Source organism: Chanos chanos, chromosome 5, assembly GCF_902362185.1.
Source record: "Chanos chanos chromosome 5, fChaCha1.1, whole genome shotgun sequence".
Taxonomy (NCBI): Eukaryota; Metazoa; Chordata; class Actinopteri; order Gonorynchiformes; family Chanidae; genus Chanos; species Chanos chanos.
This window is the reverse complement of record NC_044499.1, coordinates 31,238,434-31,256,265: the sequence shown is the minus strand read 5'-3', so window position 1 is coordinate 31,256,265 and position 17,832 is coordinate 31,238,434. Positions and strand designations below refer to the sequence as shown.

General features: G+C 36.9%; 1 protein-coding gene across 1 annotated transcript; it reads right to left on the bottom strand.

The window, feature by feature from the left end:
* Positions 1 to 2,726: 2,726 nt before the first annotated feature.
* LOC115812394 (legumain-like) lies at positions 2,727 to 17,002 on the bottom strand. The gene is made up of 13 exons (XM_030774872.1): positions 16,919 to 17,002; positions 15,031 to 15,128; positions 14,741 to 14,822; positions 14,356 to 14,441; positions 13,635 to 13,710; positions 13,457 to 13,519; positions 13,169 to 13,235; positions 12,481 to 12,599; positions 11,617 to 11,706; positions 11,094 to 11,303; positions 10,325 to 10,489; positions 10,127 to 10,194; positions 2,727 to 2,739 (listed from the first exon to the last, which is right to left on the bottom strand). Exons 1-13 carry the CDS (start codon positions 17,000 to 17,002, stop codon positions 2,727 to 2,729), a joined length of 1,221 nt encoding a protein of 406 aa, XP_030630732.1.
* Positions 17,003 to 17,832: the final 830 nt, after the last annotated feature.

The following is a 17,832-nucleotide window of genomic DNA, read 5'->3' as shown; positions in this document are numbered from 1 at the left end:
GAGAACGAACGATGGACATTTCTGTCGATCTGATCTTAAATATCCTCCAAATGCATAGCCTACCTATTCAGAAAATGTCTCCTTCCACCTGCCTTCAACGCAGCAAAGGAGTCAGAACATCAGGAAGAGAGTTCACTACTCACAAATCTCACGTTGTGCATCCATTTTCATATCTGTACATTAGTTCTGCACAGTGCCTCTCTTTAAAGGTAAGCCAGATTATTACTGTGCAAAAGACTTGCATGTACATATCAAACTGACATGTGTTATGTTCTGTGCTGCTGAAAAATCAGCTGTGATAAAAAGCATAGATAACAGAGATGGTAAAGTGACCATAAAATTTGAATACCAGTCTGAATTTTCACGTTTCGCAGTAGATACCAATGCCCTGCCTGAACAAGACATATGGCCTTGACAGTGGTTTGGTTTAGTCAAGCTGTTAGTGGTACTTGGCTGAGACTGAGAATGAATAAGCTTTGTGGTAAGGCGTCTGTTTGTTTCTCACAGAATTTTCTGTGGTCAGCACACTGAAGGCTGTCGATAAACCGGTGATGGTTGGTCAAGCATTGAGTTCCATAAAGAAAGCTCCAAACCCCAAATAGAACCCAAGAACATCTCTGCACCCATCTGATGTCTGTTACAATGGTAGTGGACACTGGACTGTGTTCACTGACTAAGGGGACGGATGCAGGTCATGTCCCAAAGATGTGTCACGCCGTAAATTTTCAAAGTGCATCAATGGACAGTACTTCCTGTGCCTGAACAGTGTCAACAGCTGCTTTACTGCGCACCACCAAAAGTGAATTGGATTGTATACAGTCATGGTTCTCAACCTGTGCCATGCACGTAGCCCACCATAACTAAAATGAGGCTTGCAACATCTAACCCCATTTTAATCAATTGCTTTTTAAGATATGTAAAACTAAAAAGATATGTAAATATCTGATTAGATTCATTGGTGATTCATTTTGCTGTGCACAGGCTGTAATGCACAACACACTTTGATATTTACTTTTCCGTGTGTCATATGCCTTTAGTTGAAAGAATAGCCCTATGACAGTAGCTAGCTTAGTAGCCTAGCTTGGTGCCCTGCTAGTTTGTGTAAAACATTTTTCGTAAGCCTTACAACAAACATCTGTTTTTATCTCTGTTTTCCAGTCCAGAATTGTGGCAGTCCATTTCTGAACAGACTTTGTAGCCTTTTGAAAGAAAAAAATACTGTCCATAAATTGCATCAACATGCTTATGTGAACATACATACAGCCTTATTGTGATCTCTGTTTATGAGGTAATAGGATCTGACTGATGCACTTATTGTAAGTCGCTTTGGCTAATAACGTCTGCTTGGAACTATGCATTCACAAGCTTAGAGCTGGACTACATGGATTTGGTCTCGTCCATCATCCAGACATCTTCAGGTAACCCATTACTGTGAGTATTATGCTGCCAGAATTAAGAATGCAAGACGTTTCTTGGTGAATTAAGTCTGTAGTAGTATATTTTGTGTAACTTGTCTTTTTGTCTCCCTTTACTGGCTGCCTGTTGCTGCCAAAAGCAGGTTCAAGACCTTCATGTTGGTTTTAAGAGTGGCCAGTGACGCTGCACACATCTAGATGCAGTCTGCAGTCAAACCATATGCATTGGGCAGCCTCCTCAGGTTTGATTGGTGGTACTGACAGGGAATGGGTCAAGGTCACAATCACAAATCTTCTTGCGCCTGGCTCCTAACTGATGCAACGAGCTGCCTCTCTCCGTCAGATGCCCCAGCACGCTGAACACATCAAAAAAAAAAAAATAATACTGATAATGAAAACACCTCAAAACTCAGCTCTTTCAAATCTTTCTGACATCTTAACTAGTAACTGTACTTGTATATATTCATGTAAAAATTTGAACCAATACAGCACTTAATCCATATATGACCCTTGGGTTAGTTACTAGCACTTGCTTATGCATATTGAGACATGTTAATTTAGGCCTGTGCTAAGCTCCTTAAGTTGCTTTGGATAGAAGCATCATTATTGATCTATGTGGCCTTGGAGACTGGCTTTAGGTACTGTTGTGGCCCAGTTAATAAAAACACTGAGAACCACAAGTAGAACCAGTCCGTACAATTATTTCTTTTAAGTTGCATGTTCCTTTCTTTCACAGTTTTTCACCAAAAATTAGAATGAACTTTCGTATATTTGCTTGTTTGTCGTTTATATCAGGCTGAGGTCCCACACTGTCAGTTCGGTGTCTCTCTCTCTCTCACTCTCTCTCTCTCTCTCTCTCTCTCTCTCTCTCTCTCTCTCTCTCGCTCTCTTTCTCTCTCTCTCTCTCTTTCATATGGGTGTGCTTGTTGCTTGTGTGAGCTTAGAGTAGTTCACCACCACAGCCTGTACTAAGATACTGTTAAACAGAACACTTTATTTAAACAATCTGAAGCATCAACACAGTACAGTACCATACTTGTGTCTGGGCAAGGTAAACACAATAATGATGACAAGAGAACATGCAACTCTTTAAACACAACAACAGTGTATGAGGGGGTGAACTCCATAGTCTTAAGTGTGGGGTGCATAATAGCAACGTGAAAGCTTAACAAGAGCAGGTAAACATCCATATTATACAGTAATTAATGAAGAGGAAATGCCCTGTTGGCTTTCAATAGCTTGTGTTATGATAAATAGCTCACTCATAAACTTAAATGCTCATCTGGCATGTAGGGATTCAAAATTTCTTGTCTAAGGGGTGAACCTGAAAAAGAAAGAAAGAAAAATGTTCAGTGTGATCCAATTAGTAGGAATTAACTCCCAAGTAATTTTTGGACAAATATTTCACTCTTTCACTCTGTGCCTTTCGTATAGCATTTACTTTTTTCTCAAAGCGTGTGCACATAAGTGCATATTTCCATGTTACCAGAATGCTTTTCACAGAACAGCACCTTAGCATCCAAAAGCAGCTGTTTAGACAAACCTGTCAGTCAAACAGGGCTACCCTGCTCAGGTGGTTTGGGCAATGATTAATCATTTTGGAATCGTTTGTCTTCCTCCTGTAATATTCATGCATTCGATGATGGATCTTCCAACATGGGTTTCAGCTAATGGCTATATTTATCCCGCCCAAGTTGAGAAGGGAAGTAAACTGATTGGTGGATGAATTTTAAATCAGCCAAACCATTGGCTAATCCATAATTTAGAGAATGGCGAGTGGGGCGTTCAGAGAATTAATGGTGTGGCATGTATGGGGTCATTAACTTGTTCCAGGTAAATTCTTCCATCTCACAGAGGACATTATAGCTCATTCATGTGTGTCACAGAGGGAAGTGGATATTTCCAGTTGACAGAAGTTCTGGATGGTACTTTGTCTGGATGGTAGTTTGTTTACTATGAGATGTTTACATTCTTAATGGAGATAAATTGCTCTTGATATTGTACCTTAGCTTATCATATTGGTTAGTCCCTTTTTACATTAAGAGAGAAATAGCAAAGAGAAATGAGAAATAACAAAGCTGTCCTGAACATTAAATATCAATCACATTTATAAAATATAACTAGAGTATCTAGTCATTTGCATTTTTTTCTATTCATAACTGATATTTCACAACATACACTCAATTTTCATTTTATTACAAACATCTGCCTAGCCTCCCTGGCCAGTTCATGATGTATACCTACCTTTTTTACAGGTGCACGATATATGTGTCCTGTTACAGATGGTAGCAAATCTGCTGCCATGCACAATTTGTCAGCCAGCCTCTGCCTGGTTCAGCAATGGTCAGCTTCTGACTACAGGGCCAATATTGACAGGATATTATTTTTGTGAGACCAAACTGACCCAAAATTGGACCACTTCATTGTTTTTTGTGGAAACACCCTGGAGGAATATCAGTATATTTCTAAAAATAATTTTGAGAGAAAAGAGCTAGCATATACTCAACTGCTTAGAAGTACTAACTATGTTTGCTAGTTAGTTATTGAGGCTAAAAACTTCAATGTAAAAAGGAAATCACTCCTGACTAAGGCATAACAAGCAAGAATTTGAATCTGTTAACCATCTCAAGAGCATTCATAGCAGCCATCCAGTACTGGACATACTGCTTAAAGTATTGAGAATTAGACAGAATATTTTGCTAGCTGCTGTTTATCCCCATGACTAGAAGCTGGGTTAGCGTATTCAGCAGGTAGCTTGGTGGCTATTCCGCGCCCCAAATAATGATGAATAGTTAAGTGTTTTAGAGGCAAAAATTAATTAATTAATTGATACCTCAAGTTTTGGAGATTAAGTAATCTATGTCATCGAAGAATTCTATACTTTATGTGAATCTTTATGTTCTATCAGCCAGAAGAAGCCTGACTGACAGGCTGCAGTTTACAGAGCTTCAAATCCACCCCTCGCAGGTAAAGGGTCTCTATCAACAAAGCAGCACAGGTTTTTGACAGTACACGTGTGTTTGGTGTGTAAAATATTATTTGTTATCTATTCTGGGTATGAAGTGTATTGTTCTTTGAAAAGCAGCATTTTTCTCTTTGAGTACCTGCAATAGTTTCATGTATGAGGCTATTTGTAAGTGTACTATACAATGTATCAGTACTTGTAGGTTACACTGGGGGTTGTATGTTGGAGGCTGGAGCACTTGAGGAATGTGAGAAGTGAGGAGGCAAAGAAGTTCATCCATGCTCTGTAGCAGAAACAGCATAGGCTTTAACCTGGATGAGTGTCTCTTGCTAGAGTGATAACTTTAACCCTGAGGAGCAAGGAAGTGAAGAAGGACAGTAGACCAGCCATGCAGTTATAGCAGAGAAGCAAGATCAGGAGGTCCAGGAAACCAGCCAAAGAGCCATGGAGGAGGAAGAGGCTTAATTATGCTTTGATTTGCATAACCGGTCTAAAGACATGTACAAAAATTACGGCACACATTTTCAAATGAATTTAAAGATAAATTTCAATCCTTCATATAGGTGAAAATGACTTTCCAAACAGATTGCCGTGATGGCTACAGGCCATGGTTTCTAGTAGGATTGTTTTCTCTTCTCTGAGTGTCTACTGTCGTTTACCTTATTTAGATGAGAACCTGTGGTGTGTTAAACTGCCATCCATGAAGACACTGCTCTTTAGAAGTTACTTATAATAACCTCTAGGAGGCAGCATCTCCTTTTTAACTAAGGATGTTCATAAACATTTTATTTTATTTGTTCATTTATCTTTTATTATCATCAACTCCTACGTTGCTTCAAAATAGAATGTTTTTGGTTTAAGTTGTTTGGAAAGTTTAATGAATGTTTGATTTGATAATATGGTTTGTATCATTGTAATTTTAAATGCCGAATTTTGGATAAACGGAATTAATTTTGCGGAATACCCACAAAACTATGAGACTTTGAAAATAAAACCATGTTGGTAAATGAATGTAATGAATTTTGTAATCTTGAATTTGTTTCTTCTATAGATGTTTATTTGATTGAGTGACACAATGGTGAGGTCAAAACTTTCTAAGGATAGCATACAAAATATTTATGATATTATAGGGTTGATTGAAAGAAGTGCAAACTGACATTTTCTTTTTTTTTTTTTTGGACAATGAGTAGATCTTTGGAAACATTCACTCACCTACTCAGTCACTCTCACTCTCTCTTTCTTCTTCCTTTCCAAATCTGCCTCATAGAGAGAGAGAGAGAGAGAGAGAGTAAATGAGCTGCACAGTGAACCCCTGGGAGGCAGCAGAACACTTTCATCCGCAGTTCATCTCACTGCCATTGCAGTTAAAGCAGCTCTGCAATCATTTTTGGGGCAAGATTCTCCATTAATAATTAACTTGAGATCAGTTTATGCCATAGTCTCATTCAGGTTAGTGTAGGAATAGAACTGAATCCTTTAAGTTTTTTTTCACTCAAAACTCAAACTCAAACTTCATCTCCGTGTTTGCAAAGGGTTGCCGAGGGTCTGGAGAATTTCCAGTGAAATTTATACTTAGGGGTTTTCATCAGTAAAAAGTTATTTCAAAGGCATCGCTGAAGAAGAAATAAATGGTCTCCAAGAAACTGTGAATTGCAGAATGTTTCCAGCCTCATTCGGTTTCCTCTGCAGACAGTAAGAGTCAGACATCCAGGGTGTGGATATGGTGAGGTAAAGCCGATGAGCCAGTCAGGGACAGATTGCTTCTTAAACATAATGGCAGCACATAAATAATGAAAAAAAAAAAATGAGACAAAAACAACATTTTAGCTGATTTATTTTTGAACAGTTCCTTTTGAGGGGATGCACCTGAAGATGTATATATATATAGTTTTTGAAAATTTTATTCTGTTTGTTGATTGACGGCTGTTAAAACTTGCAGAAAAGTTCACCTAGCGCTGGGGTAACTGTTTACAGGTTCACAGTAACTGCACTGTTCACAACAAGAAAAGAAAAGAAAATTTTCTCTACATAATCTCAAAAAGAACCCCGACAAACCTGAGAAACAAAGTGGAAAAAAAAGCTTTGATCTGATCATGAAAATTGCATCATTCGGCTACAACCATAGAAAACATGTTTGGATAAAAAAGCATTTGCAGAAAATAAATCCTTGTACAACTTTCCGGCCGAGGTGGTAGGCCATCTACGCATGGGTGCTGTGTGACACAGGAAATGGATTCAACCGGATATCAACACATCCTAAAAAATTGTAAGTCAGTCAGTCAGTCAAGAGAGTGAAGTCAACTTAAGGTTCAATATCATAGACAGAAGATTATTTGAGACATATCCAAATTAACCATGAAAAATCAAGATGAATCAGAGGCATCGCTTTTTATGTGTCTCAGTTGTTCTGACGCACAGTGAGTGTTCATACAATGCTAACAAATCTAAATCATTGAAAATTTGCAACAAATCTGTTTAAACACAGTCTTTAATGTTAATTGTTGGCTGACAATGCCATGAAAAGTCTTTCGACTGACACTCTGTTAATCTACCAGCCTTTTTCTTCAAAATACCAACCTAACTTTACCTTCCTTCAGAATATGTACCCTCAATTTATCCACCTGATTTTTAAAAAATCAATTGGAAAAAAGAAAAAGAAAATAAGATAATGTGAAATTGCTTCACTGAGAAAGAAAGCTGACTACTGGCTGAAGAAGTTATTTGTTCCATGAACAATTTAAGCATGACTAAAACTTGAAGAATGTGCATGCATTGACGAGAAAGTACAGTATTAGAAAATGTAGTCAAATAGAAAGTTCTAGTAAAGTTCTAGATTAAGCAGAGATAGTGTGAATACTGGCAATTGCACTGATAGTTAACACCCAGACACAGTGTATATTTCATTACTACTGGCTACATTATGTAGATGTTGCTTAGCACCTGTGGACACCATTGAGACTTAGAACTGTGTTCTACTTTGTAGTATGATATATTAATGTTGTTGGAGTAAAGAGCTATATTTTGACAAGGTAAGCTGAATTTAGAGATGGAGGGATGATATTTTTTCTTTGTCTTAAGCACACCATAGGAAATATCATTTTAAAAATTACAAGCTTTCCAAGCGCTCCTTAACTGTATAGCAGTGTGACATTATGTGACAAATGAAAATCCTTTAATGTTTATGACTCAAAACATTTGTCTGGCAATCAAAAGAAGACAGGAAAGTATGTGTAACAGCAGTGAACAGGATCATTTTTAAATGATCAATTAATGTCATACTTTTTTGTTGTTGCCTGCCTTTCTTTCTTTTTCTTCTTCTTTTAACTCTTTTTCTCTCTTTGGATATTTAAAAGTATATATATATTTAATTTAGTCTTACATTTATCTAAAATCATATCTTTATATGCATATAAAATATACATACAAGAACAGGTTAAATATAAATATTTAAAAGTTTTAAGTTTGAAAGTTTCTCTGTAAAAGTTTCCTTTTATTTACAGTTGTTTCTGGGGTTCTATTATCCCTGCAATCAGGCCTCACTACCATCCATTTCACATTAACACCAAAAAACCCACAAAACTCTTAAACCATCAGGCCTCACCACCATCCATTTCACACCAACACCAAAAAAAACCCAAAACATGTAAACCATCAGGCCTCACCACCATCCATTTCACACCAACACCAAAAAAAACCCAAAACACTTAAACCATCAGGCCCCACTGCCATCTATTTCACACCAACACCAAAAAACCCACAAAACACTTTAACCATCAGGCCCCACTGCCATCCATTTCACACCAACACCAAAAAACCCCCAAAACACTTAAACCATCAGGCCCTACTGCCATCCATTTCACAACAACACCATCACCAACATAAAAAAAAGAACATTTAAACCATCAGGCCCCACCACCATTTATTTCACAACAGCACCAAAAAATCAGTCCCATTACACATCACCTCTGTAATGTAAAATTTTAAAGTTTGGTTTTATGGACACAAACAGATACAGTGATATTGAAGAAGCTCAGTGATCATTTTATTGATACAGTACATCAGATACAAAGCCAGTCTCCATACACATTCATAATCATATAGTCAAAATTACATAAAGGTCTCAGCCTTCTATTCAGAAATGCAAAAAGAAGAATGCTTTAGGTCCTCCACACCATGTCAGCAAATATTGATTAAAAAAAAGGAAAACCCCTGGGTCTAAAAGGCATAAGAGGGTTACATTCATCATGAACACAGAGATATTTGTTGTGTCTGTATGTCTGTGTATCTAAACTTCATGCTACTCAAAGTTCAATCAAAGAACAGTATTTGAAACTAATCAAATCTAATACATTTTAACAGCCCTCAGAACATGCAATCTTACTGTATATGCAAAGCAGACAACATGAATATGTGAATCAGTGTAAGTGTAAGAAAATAAATCTACACAGTATGTTTAACGTGTGTATGCTATGAGTAGGCTGGTTTATCAAAAATTTGGGATCTCCTACAAAATTAATTTTAGGAACAGTACTATTATATTGTAAAATGTGAGAAAACTTCTTTCACATTAAACATTAAATGGTATTTTAGAGGAAGAAAGTAGGACAGAATAGAAAGAGTGTGCGAGTAACATTGTATAATTATATGAAATATATATTTTTTTTCACAAGAGAGAGATCCTTTGCAGTGTTTGATTATGCATGGTGTACCGGATAGACAAATATGGTCTCCAACCAGTGATCCACGGGGTGCTCGTAAAGCCCATGGTACTGATGATCATTACGCTACAGTTATGTAATGTTATACTATACAAATGGATATGGAAAATGTTTCAGATTACTTCAAAAATGGTTTTAATTTCAGTCATTTTGGAATTTGTATTTGAATACTTGGTCTGTTGTGGCTCGTAAATCCACGGTTCATGACCCCTGATCTCACTGGTCTGTGCTTGGCAGTCTTATCTTACATGGTCCTGATCATTTTGAAGCATATGCAAGTACTGCAGCAGGAATTTGGAATCTCTTTACGTCTATTTCACAAGGCAAATACCGAGTACAGAAAACACTTGTTAATATTATGTGGGTGGCTGAACACAACAGATTATCAGTTGGCTGAGAAAAACATGGTTTTCCCACACTAACATATGTTTGAATCACATTATAAGCCTATTCATCCATATGAAGAACTTCAAACTTCTTTTTTTTCTTTTCTTTTTTTTTTTCTTCTTTTTTTTGTATAGTTGCCGCTTTGCTTTTATGGTGTGGCAGGCACAAACACTGACATCACTGTCCTAAGAAATATACTTGCTGTATCAAAGTATTTATGAGCAATCTAATGAAAAGTCCCCGTATGTGTGATTTTCTTGTTAGCAATTATAGTTAACCCATTATATGTTTTGGGAAATTGTCTAGACAGAGCAAAATGAGATAAAACTGTATCCCTGTTATAATGTATCTGGAAGTGCTGCTGCAGTTTATCTACTAAGTGTAACATACGCTATCTTCTATCCAATGGTCAAATAGATCTGAGTCAGAACGTGTTTGATTGTCATTGGTTTGAACTCCTCAGCTGACCAACATTCACTGGAAAGCTCTAGAACATCCACACATTTGATTTATAGCACGCTGAATTCTGAAAACAAAGCAGAAAATTTACATTGCAATTCAGATAAAGTTAATGAACAATCAGTCTTTATTATATTGCCATTTCTCAATTATATATTTCTGTCTTACTTTACAGAACATACCTTCGAACCTCCACACCAGATTCACACAGATTGGCCAAAACATGCATGTGTGACAGAGCATACTCAAACTGTGGAGAAAGAGATAGACAGACAGACAAACAGACAAAGAGAGAGAAGAAAGGACTGTAAGATTTAAAACAAAACAACACAACTTTGCAGTCTTGTCTTATCTGTTGTCTGTAATATTGTCATTTGCACCTCCTCGTTGTGCCAGTCAAAGAGGTTCACTCGGAAATGCTCGGCCACTTCTTTCAGCTCCCTGACACGCATCAGACAGTTTCTCTCCGATAGCCCTGTGGCTCCCCCATCAGGACAGCAGCACTGAGCTATCTCCTGAACAGCCCTCTCAATTCTGCTCCTGTTCTAATACATTGAACAAAAGTGTATGTTTGCATTGACTGTAACTACTGTATCAGTTCTGTCAAAGGTCTGAGAAGAAAGGATGTAGACCACCACTTACTATTCATGTTTTCCCAAATGCCATTGGGGATTACATGTGAACAAATAAAATTTTGCACTGTGAACAGTATGATTTTGAGATACAATTTAAAAAATCCAGTAATGCTCAGCTATAAGCCCTTAATACCTGCTTGTTTGCAAGTGAACATGTCAGCAGCTTTTGCTGGAAATTTGGAAATTTGTGACTGTAACATAGAGTTTTGGGGGGGTGGGGTTCTTGCAGCATGTTTTCAAATGTAAATTTGAACATCTAAACAGAAGTTACAAAATTTCTTGTTCTTACTAATAGCTGTAAAATGAATGGAATATGACAAAAACAAATGAACAAAACTGCATGGTTTGTGTCACAACATGATTAATAATTAATCGATCATACCTGCCAACAGCAACTTTGGACTGTTAATGAAAAACTTCCTTAATAGTATTGCAGTATATTTACAGAAAATACTTTACAAAAGACTGTATTTATACACAAAGAATAACACAAAATATCCCTGTAATATCTTACTGCGCAAAGTTTTTTGTATCGTCTCTGGTGAGTCTCTCTTCTCCAGGGGTCCCTCTCCCGTTGAATTCGGTTCTCTTGGATCCTCAGTGGGACATTATGGCTGGCCGTGACATCTGTCAGATTACGAACAACATCTCGTCCTACATGAAAATCTCTGACATCTGGTGGAGAGATCCCCAAAAATGTACAGATTGGCAGCTGGCTAATCTCCTGTAGCAACAATAGTGAAAATAAGGCAAAAAATCATATGATTTATAATATGCAATTCCAAAAACCCTCCAAATTATATAAAAAGTCATTGTAATTGCATGTTTATGAACCACTAAAGACCTCAGTATGATAGAGTACATATGTCTGATAATCCACTTAAAATTAAACAGTAAAAACTGAAGTTAGATTGACAACTGCAGCTATTGACAGGGTTATATACTATTGTTTTCCCCACAGTGCTCTGAAGGATAATTAGATATTTAAAGCGTGTATTCAAATACTCATTAAATGTTTATGTTTAAATGTACAGTACCATGTCCCCATACTGACACGGAGTTGACTGTGGCACATGGCGGCGCAGATACTTGAACTGGTCCTGGAGTGTACTTTTTTCAAGATCACTCTATGAGAAAGACAGAGAGAGAGAGAGAGAGTATATGTACAACTCTGGTAAATACTCCATTCTGATTGGTCACTATGTAGAAAGGCGATGTACATTTGTTCTGTATGGTCTTGCCTTTAGAATACTGTACAGCATTGAGCTAATTGGTGTCTGTAATCTGGTTTACCACTCTACATTAGATAGACACAACACAATGGGTTCAGTCTGCATGGCTTTTATCCTAGGTGATGTTCCTTTTGCAGTATCCTTAAGAAGACAGCCACCAACATTAATTACATTCTCACAAATAAGTTGTTTTTTTTGGGGGGTTTTTTTGACTAGCAATAGCACATGAGCCAGCTGTATGAGTTGCAGTCTGTACTGGTCTCCCCTAGAGATTCCTATGGTTGTGTTTCATGAACAACACTATGACTAAACATCAAACTGATGGCAGCAGGATAATGTATTGTTAGGAAATCACTTTTTAAAAAATAACCACACTTAACGGCAGTGATGGAACCTCTGATTCATGTCAGACCATATCATCCCACCCTGTGGTTTGTTGGTTTCTTAAAAACTGGTTAACTTAATAGAAATGACTGCTCTCCATGAAAACAGGTTCTGACCAGTGTAATACTTTATTACGAAAAGAATACTAGACAAAATGCTTTGATTTAATTTCCATACAAATGCATGTGTAGATTTACATTTTCAAACCATTACACTATTTTTGTTTGCTTTTTCATTGACTATGCATTCATTGAACACACAATCAAATAAAATTTAAATACAAACCATCTTAGTATGATGCAGCCAAAGAGCACTAAACGCATCAGCAAGATATGCGTTCCTTTTGTTGTCGTACCAGCAGGCAAATGAACTCTCGTATGGATTACTCGCTGAAATTCCATACACTAGAATAAAACAAACAGACAAACAAACAAACAAACAAAAAACACATGAGTAGCACAAACGCCACATCTGCATACTGTGATTATGATGCATTTTTTAAGGAAATGCGTATTAATTCTGATACTCAGAAAATTCTTTTGATAATCTATAAGATCCATATGCTGAAACCAGGACCTAACAGTGTTAAAAATATACCACACAGAGCCCAGTTGTTGGTCAGTTTTGATGTAAATTTGTCTAAATAAAAAAATCTAAAAACCTATTAAACTGAAAATCTAGACTACATGTCTATCATCCACTGTTCTGTTCTTTATCCACTCTTTCAGCCCATTTACAAAATATTTAGTACCTCAAACTTTTATTGTGCAAAACCTTAATGTGTAACGAAGTTTTTAATTTAACCTCAGGATATTCTACTTTAAAGTATGTGTCTAAAAGACCAATTAAAACTTTAAATTCAATGTTACAAAAGTGACCTTGGATGGAAGCTTTAACGGCCCTTATCACAATGTATGGTCGCTTACACACACAAAATACAAAAAGTTCATTATGTCAAGGTGTGGCAGTCTACCTTTGATGTTCCCTGGCAGCTTGTTTAGTACTGATCCAGAATAGCAGCTTTCCATGTATATCACCATCTGCACAGTTCAATTCAATATGTTGTTATTGCTTCTGTTAATGTAAAGTTTTTGTTACTATGCACTAAAGGAAGTGTGCACCAACACACTCTAGTGATTCATATCCCCAAAACCTTTAAATCTGCTTATTTACTGCTAGTCTCTGATGGTTTCCAAAAAAAGAAAAAAAATATTTTCAGGTGTAAAGAGAAACATACAAGTAATTAAATGAAATTGCATACCTGTGAGAACTGTTGATTACTTGCCATTTCTCTCAGTGTGTCAATGAGATCAGCTACATAGAGCTTAGGTAGTCAGTACAGAAATAGGGAATGAATATGGGTTATTTTTTGTCAGTGGAGAAAACACAATATCCTATTTGTAAAATAAATAACTAAATAAACAAATAAAAACATTTACTGTAGAGTCAATAAAGTGAAACATTCCAGTGCTCCCATGGTCTGACAGGTAGACAAAAATAGTGTCATTACAGTCACTGTCAAAAAAAAGGATAAAATGCAACTGTTATTGTTATGTCATGAATTTTTACAGAATGTGAATTGTGAATAATATTTATGACAGCCAGTGGTCAGGTCATTATATAAGATCGCTTTTGTCATTATTGAAACTTTCTGGCCAACATGGAAAGGGTAGTTATAGAAGCTATTGGACTACAGGCATATTTACACCAAGTTTGTCTGATTTCATTCAGATATCAGCTAAATGAGATTAATGGATAAATTAATTAATAGATTAATTGGAAGATGTTGATATTTGGCATAAAGGAAATTTTCATATGTAGCAAAATGGTAAATGTAGATAGCAAAGTGTAGATTGCTATATTATATTGTATTCCCTGGTTAATTTAATATTCCAGTAATACACACAAGGCATGTAAATAAGACAGTGCACTCGACAATGTATTTCTCATTTTGTTACCTTGAATGACACTTCATTTTGTTTAGACAAGCACTGTAAATAACTCCAAGGGAGTAGGTATAGCATAAAAAGACACAATATGCTGACAATTTTCCCAAAAATTTACATCTGGCGCAGAAGTTGTGAACTCAGTCAAGTGGTATAATGGGCATACAGCCTAAAGGTGAATGTGTGGTATATTGTGATTGAAGAACACCTTCACCTTTTAATGACCTTTTTGGGTCCTCTTTTCCTCACTGCACCTTCATTGCCTTGCAGTACAGCCAAGAAATTTTCAGCAGAGACATCCTAAGGGAGAGTTCAGTGACATCATTCAGTGAAAAGGTTCAAACTTTCTGTAAACCTGTAGACTGTCTGATAGAACAAACTGTATCATAGTATTTTCATGCTTTTCAGAAAGAGTGGACACATTTGTTTGTTCGTTTATGCTGAACTCTGCTCTAGAAAGTTAATGAAGTTTAATTGTGTATATATAAGTACATCATAATATTGTGATATTTCTGAAACGGTTCATGAGTAATGAATATTTTGTGGTTTATATTTTGTATTGTTGTAGCCTACAGTGCATCAAAGAATTAAAGAATTACTTGTCTCGTGTAGTCTTTCAGAACCCCTGGGTAAACATTTGGTCCATTTGGTTCATTAATAATGTTGCCATGGTACGGGTTTCTGCAGAACACAGAAGAACGCACATAATTTTCTCAGTCAAGAGCAATTTATTAAAAATCTGTATTTTAATCGCAGCGATGCCAAGTCAGCAAGGTGCATCCAATTATTTAAGGGTATTCAACATTATAAATGCCAAGATCACTATAATTTTAAATGACTTTTCTTGTATTTAAAGAAACACCAAAAAATGGGAAAAAAAAATACTCACTCCTCATGATAAGCGATATCATCGTACATCATAACCACAATCTGCTCATCTGGAATCCCATTTTGATGTGCCATCTGGTATGCATGGCAGACATCAGCCTAGAGTTGATCAGATCATATTGTATAAAATAGCCACATTCACATAAAACTGACTTAAAAATCAAGGGTGTAACTGTGTTTTCAAAATAGGGACAGATCCATTAAGAGACTGAATCAATTCTGTCCTCCTGAGTCCGCTACCCATCCGTGTCAATATTGGCCATATACACTTTGTTACTCAGGCCTACAAAAGGCCTTGCCTGTCATTTTGGATCAAGAGCAGTGTTTGAATTACATCAAGGCTTTTGGGGCAGTTGGGGGGGGGTGTTGCTTGTGGTCAAGTGTTACTGTATTTTGCATGTTACTGCATGCTGCCTGTACGTTTGCGCATCTATATGCTAAATGCACAGTAATTGCAAAGGTATTTACAGAATTATATAGCCTACATTTCAATTAAAACAACTGCATCTACAACATAGCTACCATGGCATCTGGGCAGAAGATTTTTTTTCAGGGCCAGCATAGATAAAATTTTTGCCCCATTACTTTTAACTGTAGCCTAATCATAATGTGCACATTGCGTTTGTGTGTCTGTGTGTGACCGTGGCCAGGTCACTGTCTGCTTGCGCGGTTAGTGCAAACATTATCACGTTACGTACCTTATGATCTAGACATAGGACCGGCTGGTGGTACGGAGTGACATCATCAGACATTAATCCCACAATAATGGCTTTTGAGACATATGTATTATTATCATTATAAATAATAATACATATGTCTTGATAGTCATAATAAACGCTTATGTTACTGGCTTATGTATGTACTGCACTGTACTTTCTATTGTTATTTTAATGTGAACTTTCCCTACTTAAAAATAAAAGTTTACCGTATAACAGTGTATACTTCAACTCGTAGCCAGCAGCATCCAATCTCATGTATCGCGCGTCTCTCAAGTGTAGCGTTATCTCTCTGTGAAAATGTTACCATGAAGCACGTTACGACTCCCAAAATCAGTCCTTGTGATAAAGCTGATTTATACTTCTGCGTATGCTCTACGCGGCGCCTACGCCGTAGCCTACGCGAGTGGCGTACGCCGTTGTGAGCATTTATACATCTGCGTTGGTGTGTCTGCGTCGTTCTGTAATGAAACCTTCAAAACGCTAGTTTGCGGAGGGATTTCTATGCCACTGTGTTGATTTCCTCGTGCATTACAAACGGTGGAGTAATGTTGAATAAAAAGTTCAAATTCAGTTTTTGCGCAGCAATATCTGTCAAATAAGTGTTGCGTTTAAAAGAAGGACTAGTTTCTAAACTTCGGGGGACAAATGGAGCTCTTAAAATAACGAGCGTTCAGTTCGCCATTTTGCCGAAAATTTTCAGTTGCGACTGAAACTGAGTGGATCATGTTGGTGTTGGAGCTAATAAATGTTGAACAACAGTTACTTTTGCTGAACAGTTACTTTTGTTATCAAACAACATGAAGGTAGAAAATCAGTGAATGCTATTGCTCGCGATTTTGCTAAGTAATATGGTGTTCGCACAACGTCCAAATCACATAATGTCCAATTTCACAGAACATATCATGGACGTTAAACGACTATGAACGCTCAAGAATAGCTATAACGATTTTTTCAGAGTTTTCACTGGATGGGCAGAGGATTCCTCTGGGTGGGCAAGGCTTATCTCTGTGTGTGCAATGCCCACACCAGCCCAACCGTAGACACGCCCTGTCAGTACTGTACAAAGACAGATTCCCCGCTCCCCCTACCTCGGGCTTTTGAATACTCCCAGCCCGCCCATCCCCTCAGTTACGCCTATGTTTAAAATTTAGAATTCGTACACATACATACCTGATGCCGGTAATTGTCCCAGCCCTTAGAACCAGCAGCAAGAAGAACCCACTGTTTGCCACTTTTGCTGTTTCCTCCACCCATATTAAAATTATAATTATTCTGTAAAGACTGGTAAAAGCACATAACAATTCAGTCTTAAGCTTATTTCCTTCAAAAGTTTGTGGAAAACAGTGTCTTGAAAAGTTTTGAAAGTGTGGGAAAAGTTTTTGAACTATTCCTCAAATGCTAATTTAAAAGATGGTATTTATTCAGATTTGATTAACACTCTGTAAAATGAACTAGCTTTTACTGTTAATGAAGTTAACCATGAAATCTTACCTGTGTTGAGTGTTCTCCTCCTGGGTTGTGGACTGGGTTGTGTGAGATGGGTTGTGGACAATGCAGTTGGGGAGCTTTATCCCTTTGAGCAAGTCTTTCTTTCACTTTCATTTTATGAGAAACAAAACTGGAAATGATTCATTTTTCCTTGGGGAATCCCCTTGCTGTCCTTTGGAGATTTTTTTACATGACTTAGCACTGTGACTGCACATAGCCTCAACATACTGAAAGCAAACAGACAACGTTCATAATGTGTTATGAGATTTCAAACTTTGAAATCATCAAAGCTTTCATCCATCCAAACTCTCTGTTTAATTTCGGTTGCTTTCCTATTCATGAAACGTGACACTTGTGACCTTTAGTGTTTCAAGCAAATTTCTGAAGGATGATATTGATCTTGTAGAGTGCAATGTTTTGTGTTTTGTGTTTTTTGTTTTTGTTTTTGTGGGGTTTTTTTTTGTTTTGTTTTTTTTTGTTTTATTATTCTTGTTCATAAATGTAGGTGAGAATGCTCTTACAATAAACAGTTGTTATTTCATAAATGTACTCTGTACAGAAATTGCAAATTTTGTTAAAAGTCTGTTGGCTTGAGA

What these genes read in the sequence shown, in the direction of transcription:
- LOC115812394 (XM_030774872.1), bottom strand. Translation starts at nt 17,002, where the DNA reads ATGGGTGGAGGAAACAGCAAAAGTGGCAAACAGTGGGTTCTTCTTGCT. An exon ending in CCCAAAAAGGTCATTAAAAG is followed by an intron (nt 13,711 to 14,355) that starts GTGAAGGTGTTC and finishes TTTTTTTGACAG; the next exon opens with TGACTGTAATGACACTATTT. An exon ending in GCTGCCAGGGAACATCAAAG is followed by an intron (nt 12,600 to 13,168) that starts GTAGACTGCCAC and finishes GTTTTATTCTAG; the next exon opens with TGTATGGAATTTCAGCGAGT.